Genomic DNA, 21,452 nt, shown 5'->3' on the forward strand with positions numbered 1-21,452 from the left:
AATTAAGCAAAACCAACTTGTTAATACAAAAGTAAGATTTAAAAGCAAGTTTGTTAACTCTGTTAAATAAATTGATTATTTGATTACGCGAATGTGTAACCGCATGAAAGTACTGGAAATGTTGGAATTAATTCGAACGTTTACTTGATTGTCAGCTATTACGAAAGCTACGGCTTTAATTAACATAAATTATTTAGATTCAACTTTAACCTTTTCTAAAAAGTTTCTTTCTTCGAAAGATATAATACCGCAGAACAAATAATTATTTACAAGAAAAAATAACAGTGGTTTTTCTAATTTATTAGTGGTTTTCTTAATTTATTAAAAGATAAACATTCTCTCACATTTTATGATAATTTTTACATATGACGAATTAATTACATAACAACAAATATAACATTATCACTTCATAAGGTATTATAACGAATTTTTTCTTTTTAATCGCAAATAGTGTTATTTTAAATCTAGTATAAGAATATCAAAAACTTCAATACGTAATATGTTAACTAATTTTTATAGAATAAGCAGTATATGTAACTATACAGTCTGATACAATCCAACTTTTCAAGGAAAACAGAAAAGTCAAAATGCATTAATTTGACATCATATTGATAAAAGAAATGATTTAAATTTGATCAAATTATTTTAACTTTTTTATTTTCCTTAAGCTATATATTTAAGTCACTAATATAATTAAATTAACACTTTATATTACATATAAACATATTATTATTACTTATATCTGTACTAGGTAACTTAAACAAAATTCAAGGAAAAAATGTCTCTTATAACTAACTGTAAAAGAAATTAGAAAATTGAAAAATATTTAATTTTTTATGTCATTATTTTTTTTATGTCATTATTTTTTACTAAAATAAATACGTACATACATGTACACACGTACACACACACACACACGCGCGCGTGCGAGAAATAAGTACATGTATAGGATGTTTCGAAACTGATGCAACTAGAAAGAGAATGATTCTACATGAAAACATAAGTCAAAAACAAATAAAATTTTTTTATATGGTACGTCATTTCCAAAATAATCGAATTTGAAAATTGGCATATTTTAACATAAATTATAAAATATAAAATTTTGTAAACTATTTAATTTTTTTAATTTTACCTTAATACTTTTTAAACATAGAATAATAAGATGAATAAATTGAACGAAAATACACAGTTGTTTAAAAAAAAATTATACTATATATAAAAAAATTATGCAATTACACATTTTTATTACATCAATGATTTTTTATATCACTGATTACATCATTTATCTCATTATTACATACATCAAAGTATTAACTTATTGATTAAAATAATTATCAAAATATTATTGTAGTAGATTTACGAAATATTTTATATTTTATGTCAAAATATGTCAATTTTTTAATTTGATCTCGGAAATGTATCATACAAAAACATTTTATTCTATGTTTTCGATTTATTTTTGTCACGTAAAATCACTCTATTTCCGACTATTTACCGTCAGTTACGAAACAACTAGAATATATAAACTAAGAGTTTAAAATTTATTCTTAAAATTACAATAGTCGAGGGACAATATGATATTTTGAAAAATTTTATGTAATTTTTTTAAATATATTGATATCTATCACAATAAAATATTTAAAAAATTTAGTTAAATTTTGGTACAATTTTTATTAAAATTATAGGAAAAACCTTTAAAATACTATGTTATCTCACACGATTACTTACCGTAATTTTAAAGATAAATTCTAATAAAATTCTCTTTTTTGTGTATGTATATAAAATTCGTTGAACTGATTGAAAGTGACGTTCATAGATTGCACAATTATAATTGTGTATTAAAAATATTCATTGTAGTTGTGAAAAATGTAAGGCTTTAAGAAGTTTAAAAATCAATATTTTTGTTACTTTTTTTGCTGTTTCTCTATTTTATTAACGGAATAAAAAAACGTAAAGCATTAGTACAAATCGTCCTACGTACAGAAAAATTCCATTATGAAAATAACATGCCAACCAGTTTTTATGTTTTAATTTTTAGTAACAATGTAATACTGTTTAATTGAGAAATATTTTGATCTGAGAAGCTTAAAGTGTTAAGAAAATATTCTTGATAGCATCTTAAAATGATGCTACCCAGCAAATACAGATAAAACTGTTGTAGAAAAATAGTACGTAAATATAGTATTTTTACATTTATATTGCTGTTGTATTCATGGTTTGCTAGGTAATATGTGTTTTAAACTAGATCGATACAGGTAAAATTATCGCCTTTGCATTGTTTGTAATGTACCGCATTCCAATGCAAAGATGAGCAACGTTTTGAGCAATAAGGCGCTTCCAAGCAAGCTCGACAATATACCGTACTCTTACGTTTACAGCGTAAACAGGGTACGTTGTCCACATCTGAAATTTCCAGATCGTCGTTTATATCCATCGATTTTTCATCATTTTTATTTAATATCTCCAAATTATTTTCAGAAAATATATTCGTATCTAGTTTCTCAAACAACGATGGCGATATGCTTCTAATGCTTACAATACTTGGTATGATATCAGTGACTTTGGAATCGTTATCATTTTCTACGGAAGTACATTCAGCAGTATTGACATTAAGAACATTGTTTTCAGCGGAAATCTCTTTTTTTTCATTTACATCAACAGGATCGTTTTCTTGAACGAAGTTACACGAAGAAGTTTGATATATCTGTTGGAGTTGTTCATTGATTGTGTTATCATTGTGAATATCTTTTATCATCTTTTCCTCTTCCAGATATTCAATGATTAAGTTAATATCACCGTGTGTGTCTATTATTTCTTCCTTTTTAACAATCATGTTAATATCATCGTGATCTATTATTATCTTTTCTTCTTTTGTATCTTCAAGAAACTCTATTATATCATTGTTATCTTCAGAAAGATAGGTCAATTCCGTCGCATGTTCTCTCGTACTCGATTCACCTTTTATTAATGGCATTTCCTGTAGGCACATTTCTTCTATTTTTAATAGCGATTGCTGACTATTTTCTTCCTCTGTATTTTCAGTATCTTGCGTTTCGGTCACAAATTCTTGACGTATATCAGCTGAATTTGTCTCAGGGATGTTTTTCGAAAAAGTCGATGCTACTTTTGTATTTTTCGCACTCTCGTCGGTATACAGTTTTCCGGAACTTTCGAACACTTCATCGATAGAATTATTACTTTGTTCGTTCGAAAAATCTTCTTGCTGTGCATCTAAGCAAAATTCTGATATTGTTTCGGCGTGCTTTTCCGTAACTTGCGGTATTTTCGTAGATTCGTACATCGTATCATATGATGCTGAATCTTGTGATGTACTTAAGTTATCTTTTTCAGAAGACGATATCTCGTCGCACTGTTTGTCGTTTTGTGATTCCTTCGAATTTTCGTCGATATACAATTCCCTGAAGCTTCCGGACGATTCATCGATAGAACTGTTCGTAGAATCTTCTTGTTGTGCATTTAAGCAAAATTCTATTGATTCAACTTGCTTCTCGTGTATCTCCTCAGAATCTCCTTGAATTAATTTCGTAGATTTGCATTTTGTCGTATTAATTAATGATGCTGAATCTTGTGATATACTTAAATTATCTTCTTGAGAAAACGGTATCTCGCATTCGTCCAAATTTTGTGAACTTTCATCGATATACAATTTAAAAGAGCTTGAGGATATTGTATCAGAATCGTCACTCCATTCGTTTGTAGGATCTTCTTGCTGTGCTAAGTAAGACTTTGATATTGTTTCGGCATGCGTCTCACGTTGCGTTATTTCCGTAGATTTGCATTTCTCTATCGAAGATACCAAGTCCGACATGTTGTTTAATGAACTTTGTTTTAGACTAGGCGATATGTTTAATGGCTCAGACTGTATCTCTGTGGAATTTAATACTGCAATATTTTCATCATTACGCAGTTTATCATTCAAATCTTTATTAATCATTTCATTACCGTCATTATATATTTCGTTATTTTGATCTTTCGTATTACATGAGAATTGTGATGGTGCTTCGTTTTCTGTACTACTATTTGACGTTGCAACATTAGAAGTTTCGTGTGAGTTTTCTGTAATCTTAGGCCGTTCTTTGATCGGTGACTTTTTCTGCAAGAGCTTCCTTAGTAAATTATTATTTTGCTCTTGTGAGCTCATGTATTTTGAAAGTGATTTTCTGGTTGCAAAATCAGGCGTAAAAAGTGACTCTTTATTTTGTGCTAAATTACTCTTTACCGCTGTAGATTTTGAAGTCTCCAAAATATACAAGTCAGTATCTTGTTTTGAAGATTGTTCCTTTAAATTCTTATTATAGACTGGATTATTTTCATTGACTTGATTAGACTGAGTCTTCGTTAACTCGTCTACGGATGTTTGTATCGTGTTCTTTTGTAAGATTATCCTGCTTCCTGACGTATTGTCTTGTGAATCTTCATCGGCATTTTTTTCAACAGTCTGTGATTTTATTATCTTGCTCTTTATGTAATTACGTAAATGCTGAGAAAAATAAAATAGTGTTGTTTTTTCATGGTGAATGCGTTCATATTGCCGTTTGTTAAGAGAATTTGTCATTTCTTCTGACATGCGCAAATACGATCGTATTTGATTATATAATGTACTTATCTGATTATCCGTCAAATTCATCAGATTAAAATTATAGACAACATCATTTGCTTGTGTATTTTTTGGTAAAGTAGACATTTTATTACTTGTATCACTGTAATGTTGTGAAAACATTATCGTATTTGGAAATACATCTGAACTCTGCGAAGTGGAAGTTTTTGGAGCAGTGCTAGATGTATTTTGCAATATGTCGTGTGCGCTTAAATTTTCTTTATGTAGATTTATAGACGGTGTCTTTTGCACATAATCTTTATTTTGCGATTGAGGGATTTCTTTATTCACGCTTTGTTGTACATTTTGCGATGTATTCCTAATCGATAAATCAATTGCACATGAATCGTTTGGTTGTAAGTGCTGATTTATTGCAGTTTTGGTACTGCTAATTACATTCTTTAACGCGACATTTGATTGTCCCCTATTGTTTGCAGAAGGCACATTTGCATTCGCTTGATTTACCGGCAATTTCTGCTGTGGTATCTGTATGTTTTGATCTGGTAAAATATTCTGAATTGAATGATTTTGCATCTTGTGTATTGTAGTAGATTGTAGAAGTAAGGAAAAATGAGCTTCGTTTGGATTTGGACAATTGTATTGTGGTAGTAATTTCGTTCTTCCCAAAGGTGCTTGAGAGACTTGCGAAATGCAGTTTATTTGATTCACTTGATTTGCGCTTTGATGTTTAACATTTCTCATTGTAGTATTGATTTCTGGAGCATCAAGATTTACTGTGAAAGATCCAGATAACGTAACATTGTGTACAGTTTTGCACATCCCAACATTTTGATTTGCAATAAGTGGCGGACAAATTGTTGTCCTCGAATTTATTTGTTTTTGTTGCTGCGCATTAGCAGCAGACGCGATTGCAGTACTGCTAACGGTACTTTTTGCAACATGTGATTGTCTCATATTGGTTATAGGAGGCACGTTTACATTCCCTCGATGTACTGGCCCACATGAGTGCATATTAATATTCCGTGATGAAACGTTACTTGTATTCACGGAAGCTTCTGAAATGCCAACATCCGATATATCTGCCATCCGACATATATTTGGCACAAGTTGTCTCGAGTGTGGCATCTGTGAATAATTAGCCGAATTGCCAAACAATTGTTGCTGATTGATGTTCGAGATCGTTGGCACCGGATGTGGTATTATTGAAGATTGCTTAGATTTGCCATTTTCTGTGTCTGGAAATGGAGCGTTTCTAAAAGATGATTGCGTGATAGCGTTTGACATTGACGCACTCGAAACTGATTCGCTAACATTTGGATATTGTGATGCATTTGCGTTCTGTTGTGAAATTAGTGTGGTACGAGTTTCCACGATATTAGAATACATGTTTAATTCATCCAATGATAGTGATGGATTTAATGACGTACATTGATTAATGTAAGTTAAAATGTCCTGAGTATCTTTCGTACAGAGCAATATTTTCAATTTTGCTAAAATTAAATCTATTTGTTTCACATGTACATACATTTTTTCTGTTAGTTCTATAGTAACATGTCTTATACGTGTATGTCGAATAAAATTGCGACAATATTTAATGTGATCGTTGAGACTTTTCATTATAATTTGAAATGTATAATTATAATTTGTGCGCTCGTTGTTAACATTTGGAGTATTAATCTCAACTGGTGCAACTGGTGTAACTGGTGCGTTTGTTCTAGATGAAAAGTATATTTGTTTAATAGCAGTATCATATGATGGCAATTTGGATATTAATCGAGATGTTAATTGAGGATGCGTTGATTGTAAAGATACTGATGGATCAGAAGTCGATTGAGATATTAATTGAGGAGGTACTGATGTTGGCTGAGATGTTAAATGCGGAGATATTGACGAACGAAGTGTTGAGGGAGTAGGTGCTGATTGAGCAGATGATAATTGAGAAAATACTAATGGACAAGATACTGATTGAGTAGGCGCTAATTGAAAAGATACTGACGGACGAGGTGCTGATTGAATAGGCGCTACTTGAAAAGATAATGATGGACGAGGTGCTGATTGAGTAGGTGCTAATTGAGAAAGTATTAACAGAGGGGGTGCTACTTGAAAAGGTACTGACGGACGAAGTGTTGATTGAGTAGGTGCTAATTGAACAGGTACTGACGCACAAGGTACTGATTGAGTAGGCGCTAATTGAGAAAGTATTAACAAAGGAAGTGCTGATTGACTAGATGGTAATTGAGAAGATATTGACAGAGCTGATTGAGTAGGTGTTACTTGAGAAGATACTGATGGATGAGGTGTTGATTGAGTAGGCGTTGATTGAGATGTTAATTGAAGAGATTCTGATCGATGAGATGTTGATTGAGGAGATACGGATTTAGAATGTGCTGACTGACAGATTTTTAAGCATACACATTTTCTTGTATCTAATGCATTGAGGCTCGACAATTTCATGGCACATTGACAATTAATTTCCGTAATAGATCGAACTTTGCTATGCGTCACATCCAAAAAAGTCTGTGGTAGCTGTTGTCCTAAATCAGGCATGTTGTATGCAGTTTTAATTCCTTCAGGATTGTCTGCTATTTGTATCTTTTTCCGCTCGATAAACGATGCGTTTTTATCCTCTTTTTGCTGATTATGCACTCGCTCACTTTTAATTTTTTTTGTAATTGCATTATCTTGAGAATGTTGTTCTTCGTTAATTTTCCGTTTGTCGCCCGTGGAAGCGTCATGTATTTGTTTTTCTAAATTAGACGTACCGCATGCAAGTTCACTTGATACAGAATTGTTCTCAGTTGTTATTTGTGTTGTTGTTTTGACTGGTTGCATGCATTTATTCCTTTCTCGTTGATTAGAATCCATCGCATTTTCATCTTCTTTTAAAATTGGAGAGTCTTGAAAATTTTGTTGTTGAGAACATTTTGCATTATCTTTAACAGTAAAAACAGAATCATATACAATTTCCTCAGTTTCAGCAGTAATATTTTGATTATCACTTAATGACATATTGTTTTCTGGCCTTTTACTTGTAATCGTCTGTTTGGATCTTTCAGATGATTTATGGTTAATTTCAAAAATTTCATTAAGGAAATTTGGATTATTCTTAAGCGTGTATAAGTTTTCGATATATGAATTTACTGCAGACGAAGATGCTTTTAGTGAGAATTTCTGCGATATTTGAGACTTCAATTTGGGCTTTATTTTTATTTCCACTTCAATATTGTTACTGTTGTCATCATCTGACGAGTGATTATCATTGCAATTTGATTGACTTAGAGATGTAGATGAATTTGTCGTTTGTACGAAAGAAGATTCATCATGTCTTCTTTCCAAAGAATTTTTTTCTGATGTCGTCACTGAAAACTGATCAAGGCTTGTCTTTCCATCTTTTAAAATATCGTTACTTTTTAATAAATTTTTAATATTTTGCGACATGCCACGGCTGTCTTTTTCGTTAACATTGCACAGTGCTGAATCATTTGCAAACGCGATCGGTAATTCCAAATTTGATATTGCACGTCTTCGTGTATCTTGCGTTAAATCAACACTGTCGCTATTGCATATTTCTTGATTTTCCTGCTGATTTTGTAGAATAGGCATACAAGTCATATCCGCTTGCTTCTCTATGTTTCGATTCTCCATGTCACTCGTATTTTCATCTAAACCCATTTCAATAGTTGATAGGTCATTATCTTTGCCTTGTTCTGCGCGTGTATCACTTTTGCTATTGTTTTCTGTAGCCACAATTGATAAAAAATTCTCTACGCACTGTTTTTTTACCGGGATTGCGTTTCTTTTATTTTCTTCCGAATCATTAGCTGACGTGCTACTTATATATTTCGATGCTCGATTTTCTACTTTTTCATCTGTTGCAGTATCATGCATAGAATGTATTTCGATGTTTGTAGTGGAATCGCATGAACTATCGGAGTTTTTTTTAATTGATTCTGCGTTCTCTATACTTTTCTGCGAATTATTTGCAGACATGTCACGTATGCATATTGATGCTTCAGCTATCGATGGTTCAACTATTTTCTTTTCTGTCGTAGTGTCAGGTGTAGCATAATTTTTTTCGGTGTTAATAGTGCAATTGCATGAATTATCAGATTTTGTTTTGGCCAGTATTGTGCTTTCTGTAATATTTTTCTGGAAATTATTAGCAAAAGTGTCACGTTTACGTATCGATGCTCTACGATCTTCTATCTCATCTGTTGCATATTCATCGAATGTAGTGTAACATTCTTCGGAGCTTGCAGTGAAATCGCATGAATTATTGCAGTTTTCTTTAACCGATTGTGCATCTTCTATATTTATCTGTGAATTATTAGCACATGTGCCATGCTTACCCGGTCTACCTTCTATCTTTTCGTCTATTGTAGCATCGTGCATAAAGTACTTTTCCGTTACAGTAGAATCGCATGAATCGTCTGATTTTACTTTATCCAAAAATATTACAATATCTATATTTTTCTGCGAATTAGTAGATGATGTATCATATGTGCATACCAATGCTCCATCTTTCGCCTCGATTTTGGTTGCAGCATCTTTTATAGCACAATCTTCTTCGGTACTTGCAGAGGAATCGCATGAATTATCGGAGCTTATGTCTTCTGTATTTTCCTGCGAATTATTAACAGATGTTTCGTTTTCGCGTGTCGATGCTTCTCCCACTTCATCTGCAGCATTATATATAGCATAATATTTTTCGGTACATGCTGTGGAATCGCATGAATTATCAGAATTATCGCTCTCCACATTTTCCTGCTTATTATTAGCTAACGTAACACGTTTATCTATCGATGCTTCATCTTCTATTTCCGTGTCCGTTGTAGCATCGTGCGTAGCACATTTTTCGAAATTTGTTGTGAAATCGTACGAGTTATTGAAGTTTATGCTTTCTATATTTTTCTGCAAGTTAGTATCATGTGTTAACTTTTTGTCATCATGCAATAGATCGTCAGATTCTTGTTTCCTTCCTTTCCTATAATTTAACAGAATTTCGTTGTTTTCTTCAGTTTCACTTGTGTTGGAATCGAAGGATCTTTCAAAATATTTCTGAAGTTTTTCTCGTTTTGTTTTATATTTATCTTTTTTTCGCTTATGCGATTTGTAATTTTCACGTTTTTTATATCTTATAATATTCCCCCGAATTCTTTGGTTTGTATGATCTAATTTATATTTGAATATTTCGATATTACTATGTGGTACTACTTTATCTGGTGACGTGTTAATTTCATTCTTCTTTCGTATTTTTATCGGCAATGCATTTTGGTCTGAATTTCTGGAACTTACTTTTCTTTTAATTACTACCTTGGAATTTGTTCCAATATGTAGGTTAACTGTTGACAGATTTTTAGATTTTAAATTTATTTTTGTTTGTCTGATATTTTTTTTTATGCCTTTATATTGTAACGATGTATCGATATGTTTAACTAATTCTAAATCTAATTGAACATTTTCATTCTCGTTTGTGAAATCATTAGCTGTTGCTTCTGAAATTATGTTGCTTGAGCTAATATTGCATTCAGAAGAAATATTAACAATTCTAGATTCATTGGAACATTCTTGTAATGTATCTAGTTTGGTTTTTAATGAAGAAATGTTTTTCTTATGTTGTCTAGCAAAAACATTGGCATCTTCCGAGGAATTAATGCTCCTTTTAGGATCAGAACGATGTTTCGTCAATCGAAGCGGTACGGTTGTGTCTGATGATTCGTTTTCCGAAGAACATTCCTCATTAACAAATATATTCATTTTTTTTGCAGGAACAGAAATAGATCTATCTTTTGAAAAATTAATCTTACTTTCAGAACGAGAATTTTTATTTGCAAACTTGTGTGTAAAATTCTGTTTCTTTAGCAATTCGTCTTTCGACGAAGACAAGCTGCATGCTGCTTTAATATCTAATTTTTCAGACACATCCATATGCTTTGTTGACGTAACATCGATATGAGAATTCTTTTTTGTTGCTTTTTGAGTGAAATCCTGTATAAGATTGATAATTTTTTCCCTTGGCTTTGATAATTCTTTTTCTAACAAATTACATCCTTGCTCTTCATTTCGACAAGTTTTACTAGCATCTAATATATTGATCGATGCAGTTTCAGCAGCAGCGTTTAAAATTTGTATGTTAGACTGTTGATGAAGATCTTGAGAATCTTCTATCCGCCTTTTTTGGGCATCGTCTCGGTGCTCGTATTGCGATTCCTTGTAGGACGTCATAAAATTTTTATTATTGTTATGCAGTGACTGCAGTGATTTTTCTCTAAAACAGAAATATTCTATGTATAATAATTATAAACATTATAAATGTAATCACATAATGTGACATTTACCTCGAAAAATATTTATAACTGCGCAATTATTAATAAATTAGACAAATAAGATAGTTGAAACAAGTAGAAAACATGTATATATAAATGGTTTTCCATAAAAACCAAACAAATAAATTTTTTAAAATCTGTACGATGACGTTAAATTATTCTCTATTATCAATATCACGTTCAGTATCTTTTTCTAGAGTCAAATAGAAAACAGGAAACATAATTATAAACAGATAATGTAAAATTTCTGTAAAAGAAACACAAGTCTTAAAGTTCTTATTTTATTTTTATACTTCCTCAAAATATTAATTAAGGTCTGTAACTTTGTTTTTATATCTTTTATATATCCAGGTAAAATTAACACATACAATAAATGGTTTGAAAATGAGAAGTTTTTTGTTTCCTAAAAATTCTACTCTTTACGGATTTATTTGTTTTTTATAGAACCCTTCATATATATTTAAAAAATAAATCAGTTTTGCTGCGCGATATGTGCTAATTTTAATACTATTTAATAATATTAATAAAGCAAATTATTAAGGAAAAAAAGATTTCTATATTTCAGAGCGGACACTTATGCAAGTCGATTCCATTGAAATTCATCAATAAATATTTTAAAAGTTGAAGTGCAACTGTTTATACAAAGACTGTCGAATCGCGCATTCGGTTGACTGTTATACAGAAATCCCAAAAAGATTTTACAAATCATCTGCTTGCAAAGAAATGTTACGAAGTGGTGTATCGCTTTGGAAATTTTGTTCTCTTTTCTTTAGCATTTTTATCGCATTTGGGCTTGAACATTTTCATTGGTCGCCTCGAATTGTCCATGAATTTTCTAGGAGATTTGATATTCCAATTGCGTCAAAATACGAACCATTTGCGAAAATCCGGATTTTGGATCAAAGAGCGTTAAAGATAATTCTTCATAAAACAGATGCAAGATATTACAATTGTGTTTATTACTTAGTAAATATGCACTATGAAAGTCACATGCTCGATACTTTCACAATTTTACTTCACGATATTTACACTTATTACTAAAATCCTTGTATAGATATCTTTAATTATTATGCAGATTCATTAGCTTTGAACAAAACGAATAATAATGCACCACTTGATAAATTGTTAAAATGCTAAAATAATTTTATTAGGCATCCTTCGTAGTATTTTGTGTCAATTATTACTAAAAATGTGTTTTTCGTTGTTAATCGCACCAACTTCGAGTATCAAACATTGTATAAAAAATCTTTCTACTCGCTAATCTTACAATAGAAGATACAATAAAAGCAGACGTCTAACCGGCCCAAGCGTTTTGTCCAAATTGTCGTTTCTTTTACAACCCCTGTAGACCTATTCTGTAACTCTTAGTGAAAATTCGGTATCAGATGTTATATATGGTAGAAAAACTGCGCATAACGATACCGAGCTGTCATTAAGAGTTACAGAATACGCCTACCAGGTCACACTGCAGGTCACCAATACAAACTACATGAGGAAGGGGCAAAGGAAAATAATGATACAGTGAGATTCTTTCATTGTATAGAACTTTTTCTATTGAAAAACATTTTTACGACCAACTGCTGCCAACCGAAGGTTCTTACTCTTAAAATTTTTAAAAAAAGGCTTTCAGAGTTCAAAAATGTTATTTATAATAATTGTTATTTATAATAAATTAAACGTGAGAAAACGATATGAGCAAGTATAATCGAGAAATATTGGAACAGTTCTTTTTTGGAGTAAATTAATGCCAAAGCTTGTTTGATGGCGTTTAGAGTTTAAATTAATTTGCATTCCATATTTGAAAAACTCTTAAAAAATTGCTAGCTTACATTTCTCTCTAAATGTTTTTCTCTAAATAAATATTAATTTAAAAAAATTAAAAAAAGATGTACATATAGCGTAATGTGTTCCGTTCTCACCTAGTACTTATAAAAATTATATTTTAAACACTTAGTGTGTTTTGTGTGAGAAAAAATTTATAGTTTGAACATTTAAAGCACGGCATTTAATACTAACAAAAAGAAGAGTTTAATTTAACACAATAACTCGCTGTTTCTTTTGAGAATTTTGTCGCTAAACAATTAAAATGACACGAATGCCGAAGAATTGATTCATTTTGCATTGTTAGTTTGAAAAACGTAAAGATATTTCAGGTATAATGTACTTGTATGTTATATTAATATGTATTAATTTATATAATATAATCGCAATCGATATAACGTACGTGTTCATATGTATCTTTAATGCAATTATAACTTTTTGTTACGATCTGAGTCTAATGTTAAAAAAAATCCTTTATCTTGTAATTAGCACATATATCGCAGCAAAAATGTACCTCATGCCACTTTATGCAAATTAATAAATATTGCATATGCACAACGAATAATTGAACGATGTTGACACATTACAATTTATGTGTTTATAAATTAGCGTAATTATAAATACGAGCTGCACTCCATGCAGTGATATTGCATTTGAATTAGAAAATCAAATTGAGTGGATACTTACTTGTAGCTAGAAACCGGCAATCGCTCAAGAACCACGCATGGTCTGACCGCTAGTTGCATTAATCCCGCACGCCTCGCCCGCTTTGATAGTCCTAATTTCCGCAGATCTTTTCTTAGCTGAAACAATTATTTTGTGATATTTCAATATATTCCTTTAACTTCTTTCCTCATGTAAAACTAAAGCGAATTTTAAATGTTCAACAATAGTACAATAATAGGTGCTGATTTAATTGTAAATACTGATAGAATACTGTTCCGATATACACGGCAGTAAACTTTCAAAGCATGCTTGTGCTCAGATAACGTCATAGATTTTGTCGTTGCTTTCTGTTTTTGTTACTGCGACTCGCGAGTTAAGGCAGTTCCAGTGAAAACAGCGGCGTCCATGAAAACGTTAACTCTCATAGACGTTTTAATAATAATTACAACAAAAAACTTATTATGAAGTCTTATTATATTCATGGTTCTTTTTCTTCTTCTTCATTAGCATTTGAATTTTTTCAACTAAATCCTCATGAAAATTTTTCTCATATTTTTTATACTAATTGGAACATTTTTCAGAAATATTCAGAAAGTCTACATCTACTTAAAAATTTTTTTACATGTGAATTTTGAAATATTCTGAAAGTTCCCAAAATTTCTAAAAAATACTTTTAACATTTTTATATTTTATATTTTATCAGGATAAAATTTAATTATAGAACAAAAATCTTGAAAATTTTAGTCTATTTCATAATTAACATATATGAAAAATTCTCAGAAAAGATTGTAGACAAGATTCCAGTCATATCAAATTTCAATTTAGACAAAATAGATTTTTGCTACTTAAGCTCATTCCTTTATACTGAAGTTGAGAGAGTAAAACTATAAAACCTTTCCATGTATGCGTTAAGTGTTACCGCATGTCAAACATGTGTATTTCAAAAAATTATGCCAAATGCATGCTTTTTCAAAATGCATTCAAATGCACGCATGTTACGCACGTTATATTATACACATACATGAAGGAAACCCAGAGTAATAAATGAATCATACAGTTAAATGTGCTAACCGAGACCCCGGCGCAAAATATCTCGTATCTCGTAATATTTTTAAGACAACAAATTAGAGATAAGCCTTATTCAGTCAGATAAGCCTCATTCAGAGCTAGATTATTGCTCAATATTTCTTGTATAATTTTATTTAACTTTTCCAGTATAACAAACTGCGAACCAAAAAACTTTTAATTTTTATATTTGAAATGTATGAAAATTTCTGTTTAAAAAATATTTTAAATTTCTTCAAATTTTACTTTCAAGTTTCTTCGGAAATTAGAATGAGAAAAATTAAAAATAGAATACTTATAAAATCTCTTACAAATTTTATATTTTAGAATTCACATATAATGGATGTTCTATATTAAATTATTAGTAAGTTCTCTAATTTATGGTATCTATTGGACAAGTATATCTTTGGACAATGTGCAGTATTTTGATTATACGTAAAAAAGAAGTCTCTCTCGAACATCCTCGAATCATGTTTGGTACATCAAATAGCTATGCATGAAGAACGGGACGTTGTTTGGACATTCATACAGTGTCAAATTGTTGCTTGGGCAATAAATAAAAAATATTGTCATATAAAAATTGTATGATCTGTGAAAAAGAACAATGGTAAATTAATTTTTGAAAAACATTGTTTTATTTTTTTACTTTCTCTGAGTTATTCTAAAAATTATTCCAATTTGTATAAATAATTTGATAAATTTTCTAAAAAGTTATAAAATTATATAAAAACTCTGAAATTTGTATAAAAATTTTTAAAAAATATATGAAAATTTTAACAAAATTTTTCACCAGGGAAAACTACAAATTTTATACATATTGTATTAAAAGGTTTTAAACAGATCAAAAAAAAGTCGCTGATTACTTTAATATGCATCTTACGGGTTTTCTAAATTTAATGCAGTAAAGCTGATAATTAATTAACCACAGGAAGTTCGCACCTTGACTAGCATGCGACGACGATCTTTGTTTCCGTGAAGGCTCCTCTTCAGTTGGAAGTAGTTGTTAAAGATAAATGTAGCTTGCTTTTTGTATCCTTCCATTATTGCCGGCACAGCCGATACAATTTTTCGTTGATTTTTGACATCCAAATTCCTGTCCCTGTTCAAGTTCAGAAATTAAAGAACAATTGTAACAATCCTTACTCTTGATCACAATATATAATGGAACTTACACACGAAGTTTTAAAGAACTGAACTATCGAGAAAAAAGCAAACTAATACGCTCTTAAACTACGCAATCGGTGAATGAGATATTTGGTGAAGAATTTTCACGAGAGACCACAAAAGAACACAATACGCTGGGGTTAGTCTTTCATTTATTATTACCTTCTTCGACCTTCCTTTCTTCATTCGCTTTTCTTTCGATTTGTCTAAAGCTCCTGAGACATAAAATGCATAGTATGGCACGAGCACAAAATCGCTAGATCAATGAGTCTTATGTAATTCCTTATGTAATATCAAGATTTCACTGAATACTTGTTGGTTCAACAGTTTTAAAGTTGGTTTATAATAGCTGATAATAGCCATTACCATAAGAAATTGGCCAATCATAGTCGATTATTCTTCTGTAAATCAATTATGATTGGCCAATTTCTTATAGTTATGGCTATTATTAGCTATTATTAACCAACTTTTATGTTATGCTACACTATGCGTCTTGTATATTCAAGCTCCAACGCGATAATGACCTAATTGTGATAAAGTGCTCTGCCCCCCCCCCGCCCCCCTTTTTCTTATGCTCCAAACAGTTTCTGCAGTTTCCTAATTTGCTTGTAGAATGCTGACTTGCTTGCTTTTTTTAATTTGGCACTTGTCCCCTGTAATTAGTCGGGGCGATGACGATTTGATCATACAGCAAAATTTAATCTTGCTTTCAATGCTCAGAACAACGATTGTTCTGCCAGCCGATTGTAATGCAATCGACAGGCATAAAAATATAATGAAACAGAAAGCGTCCGAACACGTAGACGGTCCCAAACGAACTTTGTGGAATGCTGACGACGTCTTTTGGGAAATCGTGAAAGAAAACTGGGGGGGGGGGATATAGAGTGTAGAATTTATGATATCCTTTTCAAAACTACATTCCAAAATATCCTCGAGAAAAATTTGACCCGATATACAGTCTATGTTACGTGTACTATATATTTCAAGTAAAATTTTTCTTGGAAAGAATGTTTTGGAATTTAACCTAAGAAACTATTATTTTATTAGGTATGGGTGTTTGTCACGTAATCATTAAACGCTACAAAAGGTTTATTTTTTACTCCAATCTTTTATTTCTCTTTTTTTTCGTGAAACTTTTTCAATTTTTTTTTTTATCTCATTCATTAATATTTATATCTTTTTTGTCAAACTTTTTCATAGATTTGTTCACATAAAATAAGCTTTATAAAAAAACAAGATTTTTTTCTTTATGAGAGTTATAGACACGGAAATGAAGTTATTTATATTTATGATTTTTTTAGTAGAATTTTATTGATCTTCATTATATAAAAAGTTCTGCATTGCAAATCTCGTTAATAAATGATTTCTATTTCTTACTTTAAACTTTTACTTGTGCATATTTTCTCAAAATTATTTTGCACTTTTTGCGACGCATGGGACATAGATTTGCAGCAACTTGAGATTCATATGCCGAGCAGACAAGCTAATCATTAGAAATGTCTAATAATAACAATATTCTTTGCATTTCTTATCACACTTATATATTTCACATCTCTCTTTCTTGCCGTGATATCTGACATTAATTAATATAAATTTTTTCTAATAGAAGAAAAAAGAAACGACCTCTTCGAGGTCATTCCCCTTCGGAATTACGTTTGAATCGATGTTATTTGGTCGGTTAAACTAAGAGAGATATATTCTTTTGTTTACTAATTTTTTTTTAATAAAAGAAAACATACAAAGTTAAATATTCTTGGAGAAGTCATTTAGAAGTAGTAGGTAGTAAAACGACACAAGTATCGTTTTATTTTTCTTAATATTTAAATAAAACTTTTGTGTCACTAATTGTGAATGGAAAATACCCGGTCAGAGCAACTGCACGATTATATCATACAGACACTTCTTCACTTTCTTTAGAAAAAGGTGGTCAACTTCACAGAAATCACTTTCTCTCCTACTGACGATGAACGTCGATCGAACGCACGTTGTCCCACTATTTATACTTATTGCTAGGTGCAGACACAGTTGATTCATTCAAAGAAATTTACAAGCAGAAATATCGCTTGTTTCAGATTAATTGAATAAAATCACACAAACTTTTGCTAATAACCACAAAGCATTTCTCTCATTTTCTTGTTGTTTCTTCGTTGGGTTAACAGAATGTAATAAATGATAGAGAATGAGTCATTATAGATAAAGAAAATGGTGATGCTGATATTGCGAAACAGCGAAAAGAAAGCTAGTAATCATAGTAATTTCAGAAGCGTCTATTTTATATTGAAAAATATGGTAATTTTGCGTTACTAATATTTTGTAATTTATGTCATTGCAAATGTAGCGATTAAAAACATATAAGAAAAAAATACTCACACAGAAAAATACATACTGTAAATTACTTGAATTAAGTAAATATTACTTATTCAAAATATCAAAAATATTTTTCACATTTATCATGAGTATTAAATTTATTAAATGTATTCTGAATCTTGGTTATTTAATACTTCAATTAAGAATATTAAATTAAAACAAAAGTTTGATTTGTTCACTATTCTGATTTTTTAAATAAAATTTTATAATGTTGTTCAAAAGAATATAAATTCCTTTTATTAGTTCATGATAATAAACTTTCTTAAATTTGTAAAGTATATTATTAAACTGTTATCAAGAAAATATTCTTTGTTAAAGAAAATCTTTAAATTAATAAATTGAGTAGTCGCTTTTTTTCGTAGTAGAATTGATATCTTTCTATGTGCGTAGTGCTGTTGTGTCAAAGAGATGATTAATACAAGGAAGACTAGTTCGAATTATTAATGCTTTCCATTCTGATTTTGCACAACAAAATATTTTAATACATAACGCGCATGCATTATAATGCCCTTGCATAAGATGGTCACATTCCTTACTGATTCAGCAGACAACTTATATTTAACATATGCGCCTGTCTCGAGAGTAATCAATTCGCGGCACACCTACCCTAAGTAAACAAGAAAAAAAAAATGAAAAATGACGCAATAAAATAACCGTATTTTATTAAAATGTATTTTTACTTGCGCTCTCTGGCGCTCGTTTTACTATAAATGCATCATTAACATTAAAAACGTTTGATACTAATTCTTTAATAATAAAGTCAAACATTAATACTGGTGAATGACAAACAAAGTCAAAGGTTTTATTAAAAATAAAATTTAAGTATAGTTGTAAGTTTTTGTCTACTTTAGAGAAGAATATATCGAAGTTATTGTAGTCGATTTTTCGCGATGCCGATTGATTCTCTCGCTGCGCTAACTTTGTGAGCAGCCATCATCGCGGAGATCGCGTATTTTGATTATGTGTATTGAGAGGTTAATAAGTGTAAAGGCTGTAAGGGACTGGCTTGCAAGTCCGAGGCCGGTATTCATAGTCGATTCTTATATTTAAGATCATCTTAAGTATCATCTTAAGATGCCATCAATCAATCAGAGAGCCGTATTAGCATCTTAAGACGTTACTTAAGACGATCTTGAAATAAAAATCGACTATGAATACCGGCCCGAGTGGATTGTCAGAAAGCCGGAAGAGGGAACGGAGGTTCACAATCAGATTATTAAGGGCCAGTTTCACAACTTAGTTTAACCGGAGTTTAAACCTTTAAACTTGGTTTACGGTAAATATTGTGTTCCACAACTGTCTTAAACCTCGGTTAACGTTGTTAAACTGCGGTTAAAGTTGAACGGCGAAATTCGGGCGTTTAAAGTAGATAACCGAGGTTTAATACTGCAGCGCCACTGCTTTCAATAATCTTTCGAGTATTGTACTTCATGGCTGATATCTCCACGAAATTGTAAAAAGGTTATGTTGCAAGATATGGCTCTGGAATATATGTTATCGTCATCTGACGATGAAGATTTTGTGCAAATAATAAATCGACGCCCGAGAATAATTAGAAGACGACCGTCATATTTTGAAGAATTTGATGACATTGATTTTTATGCTCGATTTCGCTTAACCAAGGAATCTGTTACTGCAGTCTTAAGAGAAATCAAAGAAAAAATTTCTCATAAAACAGAACAGTAAAAATAGTTTTGTAATATTATTAAATTAGTACTTATAGATTACATACTATGATTACGATGACCATATATGTGTTTTTCCAAAGAACAGTTTTTTTTTATTTCGAGTGGCTGTCTTTTAGATTTATTTATTTTTTTCAAAACTCAATTTTGTCTTTTATTCTAATCTGTTGTTCTTTATTTTATGAGAAATTTTTTTCTAATTAGTGTTCCAATGTTTAATGTACTTAATAAAGTGTAAATTTTTACAGTAACAATTGAATTTAATTGTTTAGTTCAAACTGATTTGAAAACATGTAAGAAGAAAACTTTAAAACTTTTAAATTTGTTCATTATTTTTTGCCTTGGTGTATAGAACCTGTAATATCTCATTCCCTACTTTTCGGTAACAACCAATCACACTACTTGTTCTAGAAGAAAGATAAGTCTGTTGAAGTTTCTTCGCATAGATTATAGGTTTACGTAACCTAGAGTTAAAATCTGGTTGTGAAACGCGATAGAAGTTTAACCGTGGCGTTAAACTTGACGGTAGTTCAACTAAACTCGGGTTAAACCCAAAGTTGTGAAACTGGGCCTTAAGAATAACACTGTTTCATTCTCCAGCGTGGTTACATCGAGCGACCATCTTCTTGCACCTCGCGAGAGAGAGAGAGAGAGAGAGAGAGAGAAAGCGAGATCGTCCCTTCTTTTCTTACATATCCTGTGTCGCCACTACGGTGGCGTCTCTGTATGACGTGGTGTATATACCTAGACCCCCCTGACTTAGGTATTGCAAATGAAAGACAGTTTACTCATGATTAGATAGGTACGCATTGTTACTAGATAATGTAATAAAACTTAGTGGGTTATGAACTATAACTAAAAAAATGTATTGATTCGAATTAATAGGAATGATTTAACACTAGGTAACAATATATATATATATAATAAAATAGAGATTTAAAGCAAAACGAAAGTATATATATAGTGTGTGTATTTTTCTTAACGTTAGGTATAAAGTAGGTCAAGACAAAAAGTCGAAGAGTATATCATTCAGGTAAAGGTTTGATCCAGAGTTTTATTCTATCTGGCGAGAGTATTTTATTATACGGCATTTGTGTAATTGTGCACCCGGGGATGTCTTGTACTACGTAACGATTGTTAAGTACTTTAGTTATTATAAAGGGGCCTTTGTATAACGACTTCAGCTCTTTGTCTTCCCCTGGCTTGGATGTAGTATCCCGAATAGATACGAGGTCATTTACTTTATATGTAGACGGTTTCTTATGTCTTTTATCATAGTAGGTTTTGTTATATAATTTTAAGGTATCTGAAGCTTGTCTAGCTATCTCGCGATTTTTTGAGCGTTGTTGTTCTATTTCTGTATGATCGAGGTCGGATTTTGCTAGGTTATTTAAAAATTGAATTAGTGGTGTGTCCATTTGATTTTATTTATCTATACCGAATAGAAGTTTTGCTGGTGAGCATTTTATGGAAGAGTGATGTGAATTATTGATTGTGTACTGTACTTCATTGATTTTGTCTGCCCACTCATATTGATCATCCACTATTTTTCTTAGCGATGATTTGAGGAATCGATTAATTCTTTCCACGGTACCGTTAGCTATGGCGGCGACCGCATTAGACGATGTTTGATACCTCTTTGTTGAACACAGTTTGTGAATTCAAAGGAGGTGAAGGATGTGTTTCTGTCTGTTGTTAAAAATTTTGGGTTGCCAAAAACATTAAAAATCTGATTTAGTTTTAAGATTGTTTCTTTCGAGCTAGTTGACCGTGTAGGAC

At 31.1% G+C, this 21,452-nt stretch overlaps 1 protein-coding gene across 2 annotated transcripts in view; it reads right to left on the bottom strand.

The window, feature by feature from the left end:
• Positions 1–290: 290 nt before the first annotated feature.
• Positions 291–21,452, bottom strand: part of LOC120358036 — a 44,915-nt gene continuing 23,753 nt past the window's right edge. Inside the window, exons 1-4 of one of the 2 annotated variants that reach the window (XM_039450499.1) lie at positions 15,784–16,155; positions 15,397–15,556; positions 13,414–13,529; positions 291–10,847 (exon numbers count right to left, since the gene is read on the bottom strand). In XM_039450499.1, coding sequence (XP_039306433.1) covers positions 2,237–10,847; positions 13,414–13,529; positions 15,397–15,498 — 8,829 coding nt within the window. In that variant the 5' untranslated portion in view covers positions 15,499–15,556; positions 15,784–16,155 and the 3' untranslated portion in view covers positions 291–2,236. Of the gene's footprint in view, positions 10,848–13,413; positions 13,530–15,396; positions 15,557–15,783; positions 16,156–21,452 lie in introns of those variants that run through there. The other variant, XM_039450500.1, reaches the window with a different exon arrangement.

This window comes from Solenopsis invicta, chromosome 6 (genome assembly GCF_016802725.1).
Source record: "Solenopsis invicta isolate M01_SB chromosome 6, UNIL_Sinv_3.0, whole genome shotgun sequence".
Lineage (NCBI taxonomy): Eukaryota > Metazoa > Arthropoda > Insecta > Hymenoptera > Formicidae > Solenopsis > Solenopsis invicta.